This window comes from Pelmatolapia mariae, linkage group LG16_19 (assembly GCF_036321145.2).
Source record: "Pelmatolapia mariae isolate MD_Pm_ZW linkage group LG16_19, Pm_UMD_F_2, whole genome shotgun sequence".
Classification (NCBI taxonomy): Eukaryota; Metazoa; Chordata; class Actinopteri; order Cichliformes; family Cichlidae; genus Pelmatolapia; species Pelmatolapia mariae.
In genome coordinates this window covers 53,380,170-53,396,307 of record NC_086241.1, presented here as the reverse complement: position 1 = coordinate 53,396,307, position 16,138 = coordinate 53,380,170, and the positions used below count along the sequence as shown (strand labels likewise).

Below are 16,138 nucleotides of genomic sequence, written 5' to 3'. Positions count from 1 at the left end.
TTTTTAAAACCCGCTTCTGAGAATATCTTTTGTCACGCAGCTTACTTGATCCGGTTTAGACGATGGCTCAAGATGCGCACAATGTTATCGAAACCAGAGTCTTGGATGGATGCCCAAAAAACTTGACTTGTTAACACAACCAGCATTACACCCGCGGTCACAAGTTGTACTTGATTACACTCAAATATTAAATGCAGCATTCTTTGTAAAGTTGTCACTGTCACTTTGGGTTCATTGCTACAGGTGTTCTCGACAAGCCCAGACTTGCAGAGGATTTAGGAAAAGCCTGCTCTTCTACCACCACTTCATAACGTGTTAACATTCCTTAACAACTTGGAGTATCACCTTATGGAGAAGTGATTCCGGTAACTAGGGTGCCATACAACAATGAATGCATCCCGTTCATTCCCTTTTCCTATCTAACGTACGCGCATTCTTCACTCATTACACAAGGATGCTGGTCTGTTTGGTTTTTAAAACAGGCCCAGCAGTTATTAAATGCACTCTGCCACACTAACGTTCACGCATTCCTTCAGAGATGGTGGACAGCGCCCACGCATCACATGGAGCCGGCAGAATAGAAAGAAATTCATGAGACTGTTTGGAAAAGTAAACACATGGACATAATAAGATATGTTTTAGGGTATTGAGAATAATACTAAAGTATTTTGGAAAGTTTGAAATGTAAATTATAGGATGCATTACCAGGAAAAGCTCCAAAGCCCTTGTATGCTAGAATATGCTAAAGGTTGTTTTTGTTGTTTTAAAAAACATGCAGGAACTGTAACTTGGCAATAAAGGTGTAATACAACAACGTCTAAAAATATCACAGAAACTTCTCTGGAACACAAAGCGAAAAAAGAAAATAAGTAATGATAAAGCCCGTTGTCTGGCTTCAACACCAAAACAAGCAAATGTAAAAAGTAGTTATGCCTAATAACTCCTGATAAATAAATTAAACAATGTGTCCAAGAACAGAACATTCTGAGAATTTATTTTTTATATTTTTAAAACCACAGAAGGAAAATAATAGGAATAAAGTGCCTATTTTTGTGGTTTTCTTACTTATCTTTAGCAGTTATCCTACCCTGGGATTAAATGTACGTAGGTAAAACAGTCATTGAAGGACTTTATTTTTAAAAAAGAGAGAGAATGAATATTTTCTTCATTTTTTATGGAAAAAACAAACAAACCACAAACATTTGCTGCTGCTAAAATATAAAGGTCTGCTGCCTTTCTTTAACATATATATTTTCAAATAAATAAATAGCAAAATACGTTTGGATTGATGGTCATAAATTTATAATGATTTGATTGTTTGCTTTTTACTTTCTCCCTTTTCATTAAAAATTAGCTAATTAATTGAATAATCAAGAGCAAATTAAATCAGTGTAATTCAGTATAATTAAAAGAATAGTTTTCTCCAGCTGTGGATGATTTAAAAATGCACCATTTGCTGATTCAGTGATTTATCCACAACAGCCTGTTAATCCGTTTATTTGCCTACCTTCAAAGCTATCAGAGGTGTCATTGAACAGGTCCGTCCACTAACCACGCATGACCTCTAGTATTAGGAGAGGTACACACCGTTGCCTACAAAGACCTCTGACCGAGCTGGGTCTCAAGATGGAAAAAACAGATTATAAGTCATTTTAATTTTTTGTTTGTTTGTTTGAAGAGCATTAACATTTTTTTTTCATTAAAACAAATAAGTAACTAATGGAAACTAGTTAGTTTAATTATCTGATATATTTATGGTGATGTTTGTATTCTATTTATTTAAAAAAAAACATAAAATAATCATTTAGCTGTTTTCATGTTTTTAAGTGTGTTCTATTTTATTCATTAAAAATTCAGATTGCAGTTAAATCACATGAGCTTTTCAATTAACTTAACTGTGAAGTACACTAAGCAGAAATAAACCGAAACAAACAAGACGCTAGGCAAGCACGGTGGTTAGCACTGTTGCTGCACAGCAAGAAGGTCTTGAGTTCAATTCCACCATCAAGCTGGGGTCTTTCTGTGTGGAGTTTGCATGTTCTCCCCGGGTACTCTGGCTTCCTCCCACAGTCCAAAGACATGCAGTCAGTGGGGATAGGTTAATTGATTAATCTAAATTGCCCATAGGTGTGAATGTGAACGCAAATGGTTGTCTGTGTCTCTTTGTGTCAGACTGGCGACCTGTCCAGGGTGCACTCCGCCTCTTTCCCTATGACATCTATGCTCCAGCACCCCCCGCAACCCTGAAAAGGATAAGTGGAAGCGAATGGATGGATGGATAAACTAATCTTTAAAAGAAAAACACCCAAATTCCCCACAAAACTGAGTTTATCAGTGCTCCTATTAGTAAACATGATTATGCTAATTAATAATGGTTAGTTTGTTTTAATGCCTTCCTTTGCTTTTTTATATATATAAATATTTGCTTTACATTTTGAAGCAGCCTCATAATTCATTCCTTTCATGAGGCAATACTGTGGAAAAATTCACCTGCATACCTGCGTGCACCTGTTTACAGCCTAAGGATGAAGCACCTGTTGACAGCGACTGAGCTGTAATCACTGTTGGAGTAATAAATAGCTGCAGTCCATAACGCCACGTCTCTTTCCCGTAAGTCAGTCTTTAATGAGGTGTTGTCATTAATCTGCGGCATGAACTAAAACCAAAGAAAAGCCTCTTGTGTGTGTGTGTGTGTGTGTGTGTGTGTGTGTGTGTGCGTGCGTGCGTGTGTGTGTGTGTGTGTGTGTGTGTGTGTGTGTGTGTGTGTGTGTGTGTGTGGTTTAGAGAAAAAAAATATTTGTACGTTGCATTAACAATCCACTACAAGTATATGCACAAAAAGCCCTGCAATTGTGCAACTGTTGTCCGTAGACTTCATCATAAGGTTTTGGACATTCTTGGCAATTGAAAGTGGAAAATATCAGCAAATAGATATGGAAGAAAAATGATTATGACATGTTCACGCAGTACGCCTGTCAGTGACTGTTAGAAGACTGTCAGAAACTCATGTTTATTCTCTCTTTCATGCATTCTAGTATTTACACTGTGAGGTTGGTGTAAGCGAACCGTGACATAAAATGCCAAGCAAACCTCAACTAACTGTAAAGCTCCCATAGACGTGGTGTTTCTCTCCCTCTGCTGGTTAGCAAATAAAATGAAAGGAGTGTTACTAACAAATTTAAACGTTATTAATTAATTTGGAGCGTAAGGCAAGATTCTGAAATTATCATTTGAAGATTGATGAAGGTATAAATATAAAATTATATCTTTTTTGTGTTGAGTTTGTAATTTTGGCAGGCTGCTTTAGTTTAGGATAGTTCTTACTTATTAAAAAGCTAACTCATGGGAAAAGATGCATAGAAAACATTCACAAAATGTCTGGAGTTACCACAGTTGGGGTTTTTTTTCCTTTTTGGGCAATGTTGCATGGAATGGAAATAATGATTCACTGGTTTCTTAAATGATACGACTCTCCTTTTGAAATATATATATATAAAAAAAACCCTCCTGATTGTTGAAACAGTATCTCACACCCTTGACCTACCTTTGTTTTTTTGTTTTTTCAATGCTACTTTTATAGAAAGTACAAAAGTAATTGACGTACTGTACTGTCACTCCTTCCCTGTTGCAATGACAAAGAGAAAACAGAAAACATGCCATTGACGTTAGTCATGATTGTAAGATTGTAATAATGGTGGCTTTTTTGGCAGATTGTTTTTCATTAAAAAATTATTGCAGAGATGAATGTGGTCCCTCCTGGTCTCACTGTAATGAATATATACAATTGATAATAGATGTGTAACATTGCTCTAAGTAAAACAATTTAAGAATTTAATGGTATTTGAGCCTCAGTTAAATGAACCATGAGCTCGTTTCTCTGCTGTAAAAGTTGTTGGCTAAATCTCAAGTCAATAGCACACCCTAGTGTTCGCATGCGGTACTGCTAACTAACTGCTGAACTACAGTAACTAATGAGAGAAGCCAAAAAAAGGCAGTAAGAATAACAAAAAAAAAAAGTTAGAAGTCACTGCGTACAATAAGAATCAGATACGCCTTAAACCGGCTACACCCTCCTCTAGCTTGTTAATAAAAGCTGCGAGCGTGCGCGGTCACGTGGTTTAAACTGACAGGCTTCCGTCACTAAACAGCTGAATTGAATCCGGAAGTGAGATGCTCCTCGTCTCAAAGATGGTGTCTTTCTGAGTGTAGAGCTAAAAAAGAAAAATGGACACGCACAAAAATGAGCGATAGATACTTTACGTCAAATCAGAAGCAACCGGACAAGGTGAAATATCCGGTATTTTTCCAAGGACGCGTGTGTATGTAACAGAAATGGACTACAACGGAGCCGAAATAGGGTCCTACACGGTGAGACGCTTAGTTTAAAAACAGTACTTTAATGTATAATCGACTATTAATACTGTATGTTTACCTCTTTGCTCTAGTAGCGGGTGTCTAAAACCATACAAAAGCGCTGTTTTCAAGGTTTTAAAAATTACGGTTGTAACAAAAGTTGAGCTACAAAGTGTGTTTCCTGTTATTGTTTTGTAACAGTGGTGGCAGGGCGTAATCGGCATCCCCCTTATGGCCATCCCTGTTCGTCTTATTTCTTTGTTGTAGTGTTACGAGTGACTTTTAGCACGAGTATTGTTCATCTGGTCTAGGTTAAAGTCCAACTTCTACGTCTTGGCCTTCTGCTTTGTATGTTTTATCTAGATTCATTCAAAGTCTCGTTTTATCTGACTAGACGGACACGTTGTGCATTTGTTGTAGACAAAACTGCCAACGCATCCGCTTTAATCACTCTGCGTTATATATTTGAATGTTCACAAAGAGTTATGCCATGAAAAAGTGAACTTCTCTTTCTTTTTGCCTTGTGGTTTAAAAAGATAGATTTCAACTGTGTTTATTTAACTTTGATCGAATATGTGAATTTTAATAAATGTTTTCCTCTTTCTTTTTAGGACAACCTCATCGGGACTTTACTTGCAATTTTTGGAAATGTGCTTGTCAGCATTTCTTTAACCATTCAGGTACATGGCTCCTTGAAAAAACTTTCACGTCTTTAAATTGATACACGTTATCAATGTTGTCTGTGTATGCCCTTTGTCAGTCATGTCCTCTAGCTTCTAGGTAAGGCTAGGTCATTACAGGATTTAAAAATTATGTGGAATAAATGATATATGCTGTCATGACATCCCTTATTTAAACGTTCTCTTTTTTGGTTTGATTTAGGCCTTGTTTATGTTTGCTTTGCACCGTGTACTGCTGTGTAAATTTTCTGCTTACGCTCTGTCACAGCTGTGTTTTACCTGCATGTTTTTTTTGTTTGCAGAAATACAGCCATGTGAAGTTAGCAGGAACAAAGGAGCACCGTGCCTTCTATCGCACTAAAACCTGGTGGTCGGGTTTTGTATTCACCTGTCTCGGGGAGCTAGCAAACTTTGTCTCTTATGCGTTTGCCCCTCTTGCTATTGTAGCCCCTCTCAATGCCGTGTCAGTCCTGAGTAAGTATTTACTCCACTTTCAGATATATATGTATTGTATTTTACAGATACATATTCCAACCTTAACCAGTATGTTGTTTAAAAAATACAACAAATTAAAAGGAGAGCTTGAATTAAAAGTTCAGATTGTTCCCTTTGAAATTGCTTTCCAGCTAGCTCAATTTTGGGCTTCATTTTCCTGCGTGAGAGACTGAAACCAAAGGACTTTGCAAGTAAGTGCAGAATATGCATGTGAACTGAAATTGTGACATTGTATGCTAATTTCTTGCTGCTCTACTGACTGAAATTATACATCCAAAGAGTTTGTCCAGTACAGAGTAAATAAGATCTTTAATTCTGAGTTTGCTGATTTTCACTTTGTGATATTTCAGAGCAGTACGGCCTCGTCTTCCTGGGCTACATCCTTGTTATTGGAGGGGCATACCTCCTTGTATCATTTGGACCGAACTCTCATGAAAAACTTATAGCAGCTAACATTGTGAAGCACCTTGTTGGATGGCCTGTTCTCCTGTATCTGGTAAGATATCTCTCATAGATAGACAGTTCTCAAATGGTTCGTGTCTGTAGATGTGGTGTTCTTAGTTTAACATTGAGTAAATAGATAAAAACTAATATAGAGCGTGACTCATGAAACAGTGACACTTTTAAATAGCCTAGTATATGTCATGTCTGTTGTATGTTGTGCTAAAGCAAATCTCTTAAAAGTAGCTCAACCATACAGATGACCACAGTGTTGTGATTAATGTTGAGGCTGTAGTTTGGAAAACTGGTAAGAATAAATGAGCCAACAAGCTCCACCAAATTGGCACCTAATGCAAGGCTGTTTTACCTTCTGTTCCTTTTTAATTCGGTCTTCCCTTTACACAATCATTATAATCCACAACCTTGCACTAAATGCAGGAAAATGACCAGCTCTTTTTTATCCTTGTTGGTATTCTGCATACACATTTGTCTCTGTCTGTAAGATTAATTGTCCTATTATTGGACCTTCCTGTGTTTCATATATAGTTTTTTTCTCTATATGGCATTAATTTGGTGTTTATTCTTGTTTTTATCCTAACTGACAGCTCCTGGAGATTATCACATTCTGCCTGCTTTTATACTTCTACAAACGGCGCAAAGCTAACTACCTCGTTATTATTCTGCTGCTGGTGGCACTGCTGGGTGAGCGTCCTGCATTGAAGCAATCAATTTCCGACCAAGCTGCTATCATGTTTGTTAGGATACATTATCACATTTCAGATTTTTAAATGGAACCAAAGCTGTCGTTCCTTGTTGCCTTTATTTGCTTACCTACTTTGTGTACTTTTGGCACACAGGCTCAGTTACGGTCATGACAGTGAAGGCTGTGTCAGGCATGTTGGTTCTCACCATCGAAGGCACCATGCAGCTTAACTACCCAATCTTCAGCGTCATGTTTGTGTGCATGGTGGCGTCAGCGATCTTCCAAGCAGGGTGAACTTGCATCACTTGATTGCTTTTTTTTATTTGTTTGTTTGTTTTTTTAATTGGACCCAGTAGATGAGCATAATTAATACACCACTGTTTTTGTTTGTTACCGTCGTCCTAGATTTCTCTCCCAAGCTTGTAAGCTGCACGACTCCTCTCTCGTTGCGAGTGTCAACTACATCCTCTCCACCTTCTTTGCCGTGTTGGCTGGTGAGTCATGTCCTTCTTTGTTGCTGGTTTCTCCATTGTTTTCAGTCGGATTAACTTGTGTGCGCAACTCTTTGCTTGTCTAATAGATCATCTGCAGCCCATACCTGCTTTATTTCTGCTACACGCCTTTTAGAGTAACAATGTCAAAGTCATTAGAGATTTGCTGTTTTCTGGTTTTCAGGAGCTGTGTTTTACTTAGAGTTTATCAACGAAGACATTCTTCACATCTGCATGTTTTTGTTGGGGTGAGTAATCATTCAGTTTTTTTATTTTTATTTTATTTTTTTTAAATTAGACTTCTGACTGCTTTGGTTTCAGGCACTCGCTGTTGTGCATGCTGTTAGGCTTATTAGGACACTTGATTAGGACAGGGCCACCTGTCCTACTATCGCCAGTTTTTTGTGTGTGTTTGTTTGTTTGTTTTTATACTAATAAACACAATAAAAACATGCTTGGCAGAAATGTGTTATACAGTATCTCTTTGAAATACTATGAAAAGCAGTAAAACTTTGTATTTAAAAAAATTAATAAATGTAAATGCTTGTTTTGTGCTTTGTACAGATCTGCAGTTTGTTTCCTTGGAGTGTTTCTTATAACCAAAACCAAGAAAAAGGCAAGGATATTTGAGCCGTGCGTCACCTTGAATATGAGCAATGGTTTGTATAAATTCTAACATAAACATCATAAATTGTGTCTTTTGAGATTTCAAGCTACGCAGGCTTGCATTGGCATTTTAGCTCTGCTGAAGTTGTGTTAAGAACCTTTGCCTGTCCGTTCCATTATCAGGTGTCCCGACGATCCACGACAAAGGCCTAGTCATTCAGCCAGACTACAGTGGTTCCTTCTCCTATGGGACTCTTGTCAACAACAATGGAGTGACTCCTGCTCCTCTCCCAGTCCACCTGGAAACGCCACCGCTCGGACCTAGAACCAGTGATGCATCACAAGGCCATCCTGGCATAAAGAGAGATTAAACATGAGTGCATCTCCTGATTTCCAAGTCCTGCATTCAACAATTAATAACATTCAAGTAGCTACAAAAGGCCAGCTCTGGCCTGACACTCCTGTGCACATCCTTGGAAAGCTTTCGTTTTTGAAAAGATGTCCGCTGTATTCATTACAGGAATGAACAGAAGAAACCCAAAGACTGTTTGATGGGTTTGCAAACTTCACTTGAGAAACAGAGACAGTGTTGCGCCTCGAAGCTGCCTACCTTATACTTGATGTCATCTTGGATACCTCCAGTGAGCACTCCACAAATAGTTAGCAATTTTGTTCCCATTCACTTATCAATGGGGCCATACAATGATCTGTTCTTCCATGGAGGACTCAAATCATGGCTGTTTATAATATAGCTTCTCAGACTTGTCATATTATATTTTGGCTTTAAATGTTTCCCTCCAACTGTCTTCCATGCACAGTTTTCTGCCTTCTCTTAATCCTGGGATTGCACTGCACTGTTTCGTTTCTTAATGTGACCAAACACTGGGTTGCAGTTGTCTTAATTTATTACGATGTATTTATTAATCTTATCTTAAAAGTTTTGAACGTGCCTTGAAATCTGGTTCTGAACTGGCTCATTTATTGCATAGATAGTAGCTACAAATTCTGTAGAACATCTGTTGATAAAAGGTGAGGGGAATCTGTCAGGGACTATCTTAATCAGAAGTACAGTTGCAGTAATTTCATATTGGGGGATTTGAAAAATTTGCATCTTAAGGATTAATAAGTAAAATGGGTGTAATAACAGAGTATATTAAAAAATGAATCTGTCCAGCTGAAACAATGCACATTGTAACTTTTGGTTGTCCCTTTTCAACACATGGGAGTTTTTGAGAACACCCAAATCTAGAAATAAAAAATGTAGTTAGTGTTACTCAAACCAAATTTTCTTTTCTGCAGTGTCTTTCAAATGCAATTTTATCATTACATGAAGTGATTGTTCCCTAAGTGGCACTTTAAGACACTTGCCATCTGCACATGGGTCACTGCATCTCATCAGTGTTATTAGAACAGCTACCCGAGGGCTTGTTGCTTTAACACTGTTCAGTATGTGGTTATTGTGGTGATAATTAATGCTATCTTCTAATGAAACTGGGATACTGTTGAAAAACAGCACTGGTAATGTAAATGTCAGATTTTTGTCATTGTAAAATATACAGTGGTGTGTAATCTTGTCTCATAAAGTTAACGTAATGCAGCTTTTGTTTGGTCAGAGTTGTGCTTTATGGGATTTCTGATACATTTTCAGCTCTTTGTTGGCTAAATTGCAACTCTTCACATTAGTGGTTTTAAAATTACATTGATGTAACTCTTCAACATTAGCACCCTACTGTAATAGCAGGCCCCTATTGCAAGAAGTCAGATTGTGAAATTTCTTCCTTCCTAGATATTCAACAATCAACTCTAAGTGGTATTACCACACTATGGAAGTGTTTAGGAATGACAGCACATAGTCACAGTGTCTAAAAGTTGCCAGCATTCAGTTGACTCATTAATGGAAGAGTTCCAAACGTCTTTTGGCATTAACATCAACACAAAAACTGTGCCAGGAGTTTCAGAGCATGGGTTTCCATAGAAGAGCAGTTGCAGGCAAACCTTACATCATCAAGTGTCATATTGAGTTGTGCGAAACATGCCACTACTGGACTCTGGAGCAGTAGAAACAAGGTCTATTGTTCTGTAGAGTCACAAATCGTGCTTCTCTGTCTGGCAGTGTGATGGATGAGTTTGGGTTTGGAATGAGGATCTTACCCAGCTGCCAGATGTAAAGTTTGGTGGAGGATCAGTTGTACTACAGGGTTGTTTTTGTGGGGTTGGCTTGGTTCCAATATTTCAGCTTACCAAAACATTTTGGACAGTTATATTGTCCCAGCTTTGTCAGAAAAGTTTGGAGGAGGCCGATTTCTGTTCCAGCATTTGAGTTTGGTGCAGAAGAACTTGAGTGGTTCACATAAAGCCCTGGTCTAAACCCGATCAAAAATCTTAAACTAAAACAAAGATTATGAGCAAGGAACTCACATCCAACATCAGTTACTGACTTCACAAATGCTCTTCTGAACAACTGGGCAAAAAATCACACAGTCACAGACGCAGAACCTTCTGTAGCTGCAAAGGGGAGACCAACTCCATTTTAAAGCCTGTTTATATATAATGGGATGACTTTGTACATATAATGCAGAGGTGCCAGAATCAGCCCACCAAAGACTTTGGAAAATGTGAAGGAAGGAATACATTTTTGTTTTTTAACTGCATTTTCACGAGTTTCATGGCTTTTCTAACTGCCCCATGGTCACTCATACTACACCAAAGTAAAAGTAAAAGATAAACAATTACATGACAGAAAGAAATTTAAGATTTTTGCTGTGGGTTAACCATGAAAATAACCATAAAAAATAGGACATGCTTTCAATTGGCAAGCATTTTCCGTTTTATAATTGCAGGGCAGTTTAACAGAACCTTTATTTATTTATTGCAATTTAAAGTCAAAGCATAATTTCTACATCATGAAGAAAAAATGAGATGTATTGCTGAAAATTGCATTTCTTTTTCTTATAGTAAAATATTTCAGGGGGTTAAGCTCAAAATTGACTGCACATGTTCCACAATGTAAAATTATGTTAGACATCACTGATATAATGTATATCAATGCCTCTATTTGACTTTGGCCTGGAGCCACAATAATACCAATATTATCGTATTATAGCATGCAATCTGCTTTTGAATTGATAACCGTTGTAAAATCTCCAGAACTATATTTCACTAGTTAAAAGACACAAAGCTTAGCTACTTTATTTTGACTGAGCAACAGGTAGATAGAGGAAAAATAACTGCAATTGATTCTAGAAACATTGAAATGTGCACATATTCAGCTAAATCATGCAGAAGATAGCAAAGCGATCCTTACTGACTGATATGACTCTAAGAAATTCTTTTGACCCCATACAGCAGCGGATTTTGTGTATCTTTGCTGCTTGGCCGCCACCAATCACGAAGCTGCTGTAGCGTCCTCCCCTTTCAGCACGCTGATTGGTCGCTGCGAGCATACGCGCATATTTGATTGGCCCCACCTGCGGATCCAGACGGTGGAAATAGGCTGCATCGGAGTGAAATAATCCAGTAATAACAAACACCCACGCTTCCGTCAACAGCCTCAAAATAAACACGAACAGCTTCTATGTGCTGCATTTAACAAAGTCACCGGAAAAATCCTGATGTAAGTGCGCTTGCAATGGGTTGTTTCGGTCGCTTTCGCTGACAGTAGGGAGGTGAGTGGAAATATTTGCATGGGACGCGATTACAGAGGGAAAAAAAATAAAAGAGTAACTTCATCCTCCGCGCGCGTCTGTGTTTGTGTGCTAACTTTTGTGTAAAAATTGAAATGTGTTGAAGCTTAAAAACAACATTTGGTATCGATAGCAAAGTGCTTTAACGCCAGAATCGTATTCTTTATTTATCTATTTATCTATTTATTTATTGCACGAGCTTTACGTAATATCCAGGGGTTTCCTCTGCGTACACGCAACGCAGATTTTGATGTCACGATCCTCTTAAACAACAGGGAGGCGATGTTGCCGGTTCGCTGCCGTCGTTTTCACCATCCCTGTCTTGCTACAAGGAAGTTATATTGAAACAAACTTCCTCGTCGGTGTCATTTTAAGTATCTGACAGTTGGCTCTTTTTTTTTTCTTTTTTAGATGTTGGCGTTTTATTGTACTTAAAATATTCAGAGGAAGTGTCATCTTGTGGTGTATGTGTATATTTATACCACTAGATGGCACTCTTACCTCAGTGCAGCGTTGGCGGTGCTAACCATCCACCTTATCCATTTCTTTTCTTTAATATAATTATTTAATTTTTCATATAAAATAAGAGGAAAACTGTAAGTCAACCACAAGTAATTTATATGTACCTTTTTTGAAAATTATAATTAAACAAATATTTATAATTTTCTCTCACAGTTAGTGATGGTTAAATCAATATTTTATGCCTTATCTTTCTTTTTTTGTATGATTGAAGAGATTATTTTGTAACTGGGGTCAAATAAAGTCAGCATCATCTTTAAAATATTTGGTAATAAAATTTGACTTGAAGCCAGAGTTATCATAGTTTTGTGTTTCCTAATTAGTTTTTGTTTTTATTTCAATTTGTCTTCAGTTAGTTTCATGAGTGGGTTTTCTTATTTCAGTTTAGTTTTAGATTCGTTTTTATTAGTTTCAGTGTTAGTTTGAGTCTTTTAATTTTTTAATTATTGCTGTCTAATTATTATACGAGGGAATATGTCTGATTCAAGATTTAGGGAAATCAGTACAAGCGTTAGAATAAAAACACACAACAATGAGCAATTCTGTAATAACATTGTATTAAACTAACAGATCCTAAAACTGAGGATATTTCCTCTCTATTTTTATTTTATTTAAGTTATTTTTTCCAAGTTTACAAATAGTTTCAGTAGTTTTAATTTTCTTCAAAAGTTTAGTTTTTAATTTTACCTCAATAATTAGTCAAGTAAAATGATTTTCACATCTTAGTTTTAAGTTTAGTCTTAGTTAACTAATAACCTTGCTGGGAGGGAATGGTATAATTGAACTGGGAGAAAATATGACCTACAAATAGGATGCAAACCTTTTTCTTTAATTTATCCTGTTTATTTTGCTTTTCTTAATCTTACTTTCCCTTTCCATCCTACCACTAAGATCTAGTTAAACACCCGCATCTCACTGTCACCTCACACTAAGCCAACTTTTACACACACATTCATCCAGCATCACCAACTTATCTTCCAAATTCCAACCCCCAAACCTACCCTGTTCCCAGTCCCCATCCTCTGTCATCTCCACCCCTCTGTCAGCAGCTGCCTAAAAGCCTTCAAAATGCTGCGAGAGAGCTCCAAGGCATGGAGTAACGGCTCAGAGGCCTACAGCAGTGATCCCGAGGAGGATGATGAGGAGGAAGAGGACATGATATTTGGAGAGAGTGATCAAGACGGCATGACGGAGGAGATGATGGATCTGAGCGACCTTCCCACAGCGCTCTTTGCGTGCAGCGTCCACGAAGCTGTGTTCGAGCAGGACTTGCACAGGGTGAGCTGCTGCAAAACGCACTTTCTGGGCCGTGTCTTTGTTTTGCGTGACTGGGTGTTTATGCGTTTGAGTCATCTCGCTCAGTGTGTCAGCCCGTCCAAGACTTAAAGCCTGGCAACACGTGCGCAGTTGTCATCCTGTCTGTCGAAGTCCAGTCACGGTCTCAAGCTGCGCTGCTGATTGCTCAGCCGCAAAAGCACACGCACATATGCACACCTGATGTTGCTGTTTGTTTGCCAGGGAACACGAGTGCAGAGCAGCAGATTACAACATGACATGCACAGAATCATGACCCACACTCAGACTTGGCCCATGTGGTTGTGCATAACATTCAGGCATCATCTCGTGCATTGTATTATTTATATTACAGACCTCATGCAAAAGTGTACATATATGATGCAGACACAATTATAAGGAATTGTGTCTATGCACATGCATACTGTATATATTCAGTTAAGGCCTCTTTTGAAAGTGTTGCCTTTCTCGTAGCTCAGCAGAATAGCAATATGTGCTATCAGTGGATCCTATTTGCTGGAGGAGGATACAAAGTAAATACTTTTAATTTTCTGCCCTGTAATCCAATTATGCTGCGCTGTCATCCCTCCATCCGTCCAGCTGGCATTGTTACATTTCCCTGTCCTCAAGTCTCTTTTCTGTGAGGTCCATCCTCTTGGTCACCCAAAGCTATCAAGCTCATCATCCCCTGATCACAATCTACAAACTTTCCTGTTAACTTTCTTATCTGTCTTACTTTCTTTAAATACCTCCCTCCTCCCCCATCCTGTGCTTCTTCGTAGCCTTCTTTTTTTATCCTCCCTATGTATATAAATGCAAAGCAGAGAGGCTAAATCTGGCGCATGCACCAAATCCCTTTAAATGAATCACTCCTGCTTTGTGAGTTTGCTGTTCGTACACCCATTGCTCCTAGCGCTCGAGTCCACCCCCTTCCCTTCCTTTTCGTTTTGCCTCCTCACTTCATTACGATTCACACTCTGGCTTTTAAGTGGAAATACCACCCACACACCCTTCAGTGAGACCCTGTCAATAGAACGTTCTCCATATGTTTCAAATAAATGAGCTATGCTAAATATAGAACTTTTTGAGGTTTATTTAAGCTTTTAGAATGAGGGCACAAAGAGATATGAAATAAAAAAACAGGTTGGGTGTAGTATTTTCAGAGCATGAACACAGATTTTTTAATTGAGGTTGTTTTTAGCTTGTAGCTGTGCTTTTTTTTTCTTTTTCTTTTTTTCAATTTTACACACAACCACACACAACCTGTAAATCGTGTTAAATTTGGAAGATTTCAGCATTTGCCTAACTGCTATAAACTTATCTAAATGTGTTGTCAACATTCAGCAGGAACATAGCAACCTACATTTTTGTGTCTTTGGGCTCTTGGCTTTCTCCCAGCTCCGACATTACCTTCTGTTTCTGTTCTCAAAGGCCTGCATGTAGAAGGGATGGGCTGTTGCTGTAATCACACTGTGCTCTTCTAGAGAGGAGAGATGGCTAGTGAGACAGAGAGAGAGAAACATTTGCCTCCATGTTTATGAGAAGCTCTTAGCACACTGTAAAAGCCTTTTTCCTTTCTTCTGCATTAGTGAAAAGTAAGTAAAACCTAGTGGCACACTTCCTCTTTTATCTGCACTATTTTTTGCTCCTGACCAGCTTTCGGCTGAAATGGAGAGATGCCTTAAAAGTGTTTGGGTTTTTTTGTTTTTTTAGGAAGATCAGCTAAGGTCTGACTGGCTCAGCTCATGTCTCCACTAATCCTTGGCTTTATTATTCATTTACTAATTTAAATGATGCGTCATTATTAATACAGGACTGCACTACTACACTTAATCATTTAAATGATCATGCATAGCACTCACATCATCATGTCAATTAAAATACCTAATGGGCCTTTCTTTATCATTCTGCATGTGTCATTTATAAAGTTAGATTCATCATTTACGCTATAGGCAAGTGACCTTTATTTGTTAAATGAATATGTTTTAAAAAATATTCCAAAAGAAGACTTTTTTGTCAGTTGTTCATACAGAGGATCCAGTTTGGTATTTCCTAGTTTTCAATGTCAGAGAGAACATCTTAGTGTTCACTCTGCAATGTGCTCTTAGAGCAGCTTCTAATTTTGAAATGATTCATTATCTGCTGTAGAGCACCCACAGAAAGCAAGCGTGTACAAGGAGTGAGGGAGTGTGTGGGCAAAGTAACAAGGCAAATGGGTTTCTGTGCTTATGAAGGCAAAGGTCAGGGGAGCCGTCATGAGCTGTCCCCCATAGTGCGTAGCGTATATCAGGCCTAATCAGCACCGAGCAAAGCTTTTATTGCTGCTTCTGCTGCTGTCAGCCTGAGCACTCCTCACTCCATAACCAGTGCAATCAAGCAAGTAGCAGCTGCAGTGCAACAGCAAGCAAAATGTTCTTATCTTGCAGGCAAACAAATTTTGTTATAAGATTAATGTAAATTATGCATGTTAGGTATCCAAATAATTATGTTAACAGCAGGTTAAATGTTACATGTTTTTTCGGCTACTGATACTAACCTACCCACAGTGAATTATGAGATGCCTCTGAAGTTTGTCTCAGCTCTCCAGAGCGCTCTAATTATTCTCATCTCGAGCTGCAGTAAACACATGTCCTCAGCAACAAAGCCAGAAAGATCCACACGGCACTGCAGTACCTACCCAGCAGCAAACGGATGGACAGTAAACGTTAGCTTCTAGTGGCAGGCTGTGAACATGATAGCGGAGCATTTAGCAGCCCCACAGATGTTAGTCTCAGACATTGATGGGGGCAGAGTCAAGCCGAAAAGTAACTGAGCATTAGACTTCTCTGAAAATAATCTCTCATTTTTACTCTCCTTTTTCTCCATGTCTTAGAT

General features: G+C 38.3%; 2 protein-coding genes across 5 annotated transcripts in view; both read left to right on the top strand.

Annotated features, from left to right (window-relative positions):
* Positions 1-4,165: 4,165 nt before the first annotated feature.
* Positions 4,166-9,352, top strand: nipal3 (NIPA like domain containing 3). Its single transcript, XM_063498261.1, has 11 exons — positions 4,166-4,368; positions 4,965-5,033; positions 5,336-5,507; positions 5,660-5,719; positions 5,879-6,024; positions 6,575-6,671; positions 6,827-6,962; positions 7,078-7,166; positions 7,348-7,411; positions 7,728-7,822; positions 7,953-9,352. The coding sequence occupies exons 1-11, from the start codon at positions 4,333-4,335 to the stop codon at positions 8,138-8,140; spliced, it is 1,152 nt and encodes a 383-aa protein (XP_063354331.1). The 5' UTR covers positions 4,166-4,332; the 3' UTR covers positions 8,141-9,352.
* Positions 9,353-11,270: 1,918 nt separating this feature from the next.
* The window catches only part of rcan3 (regulator of calcineurin 3), a 46,628-nt gene continuing 41,760 nt past the window's right edge, over positions 11,271-16,138 (top strand). The window contains exons 1-2 of one of the 4 annotated variants that reach the window (XM_063498067.1): positions 11,271-11,382; positions 12,984-13,249. In XM_063498067.1, coding sequence (XP_063354137.1) covers positions 13,040-13,249 — 210 coding nt within the window. In that variant the 5' untranslated portion in view covers positions 11,271-11,382; positions 12,984-13,039. Of the gene's footprint in view, positions 11,435-12,862; positions 13,250-16,138 lie in introns of all 4 variants that reach the window. The other 3 variants (XM_063498066.1, XM_063498065.1, XM_063498068.1) reach the window with 3 other exon arrangements.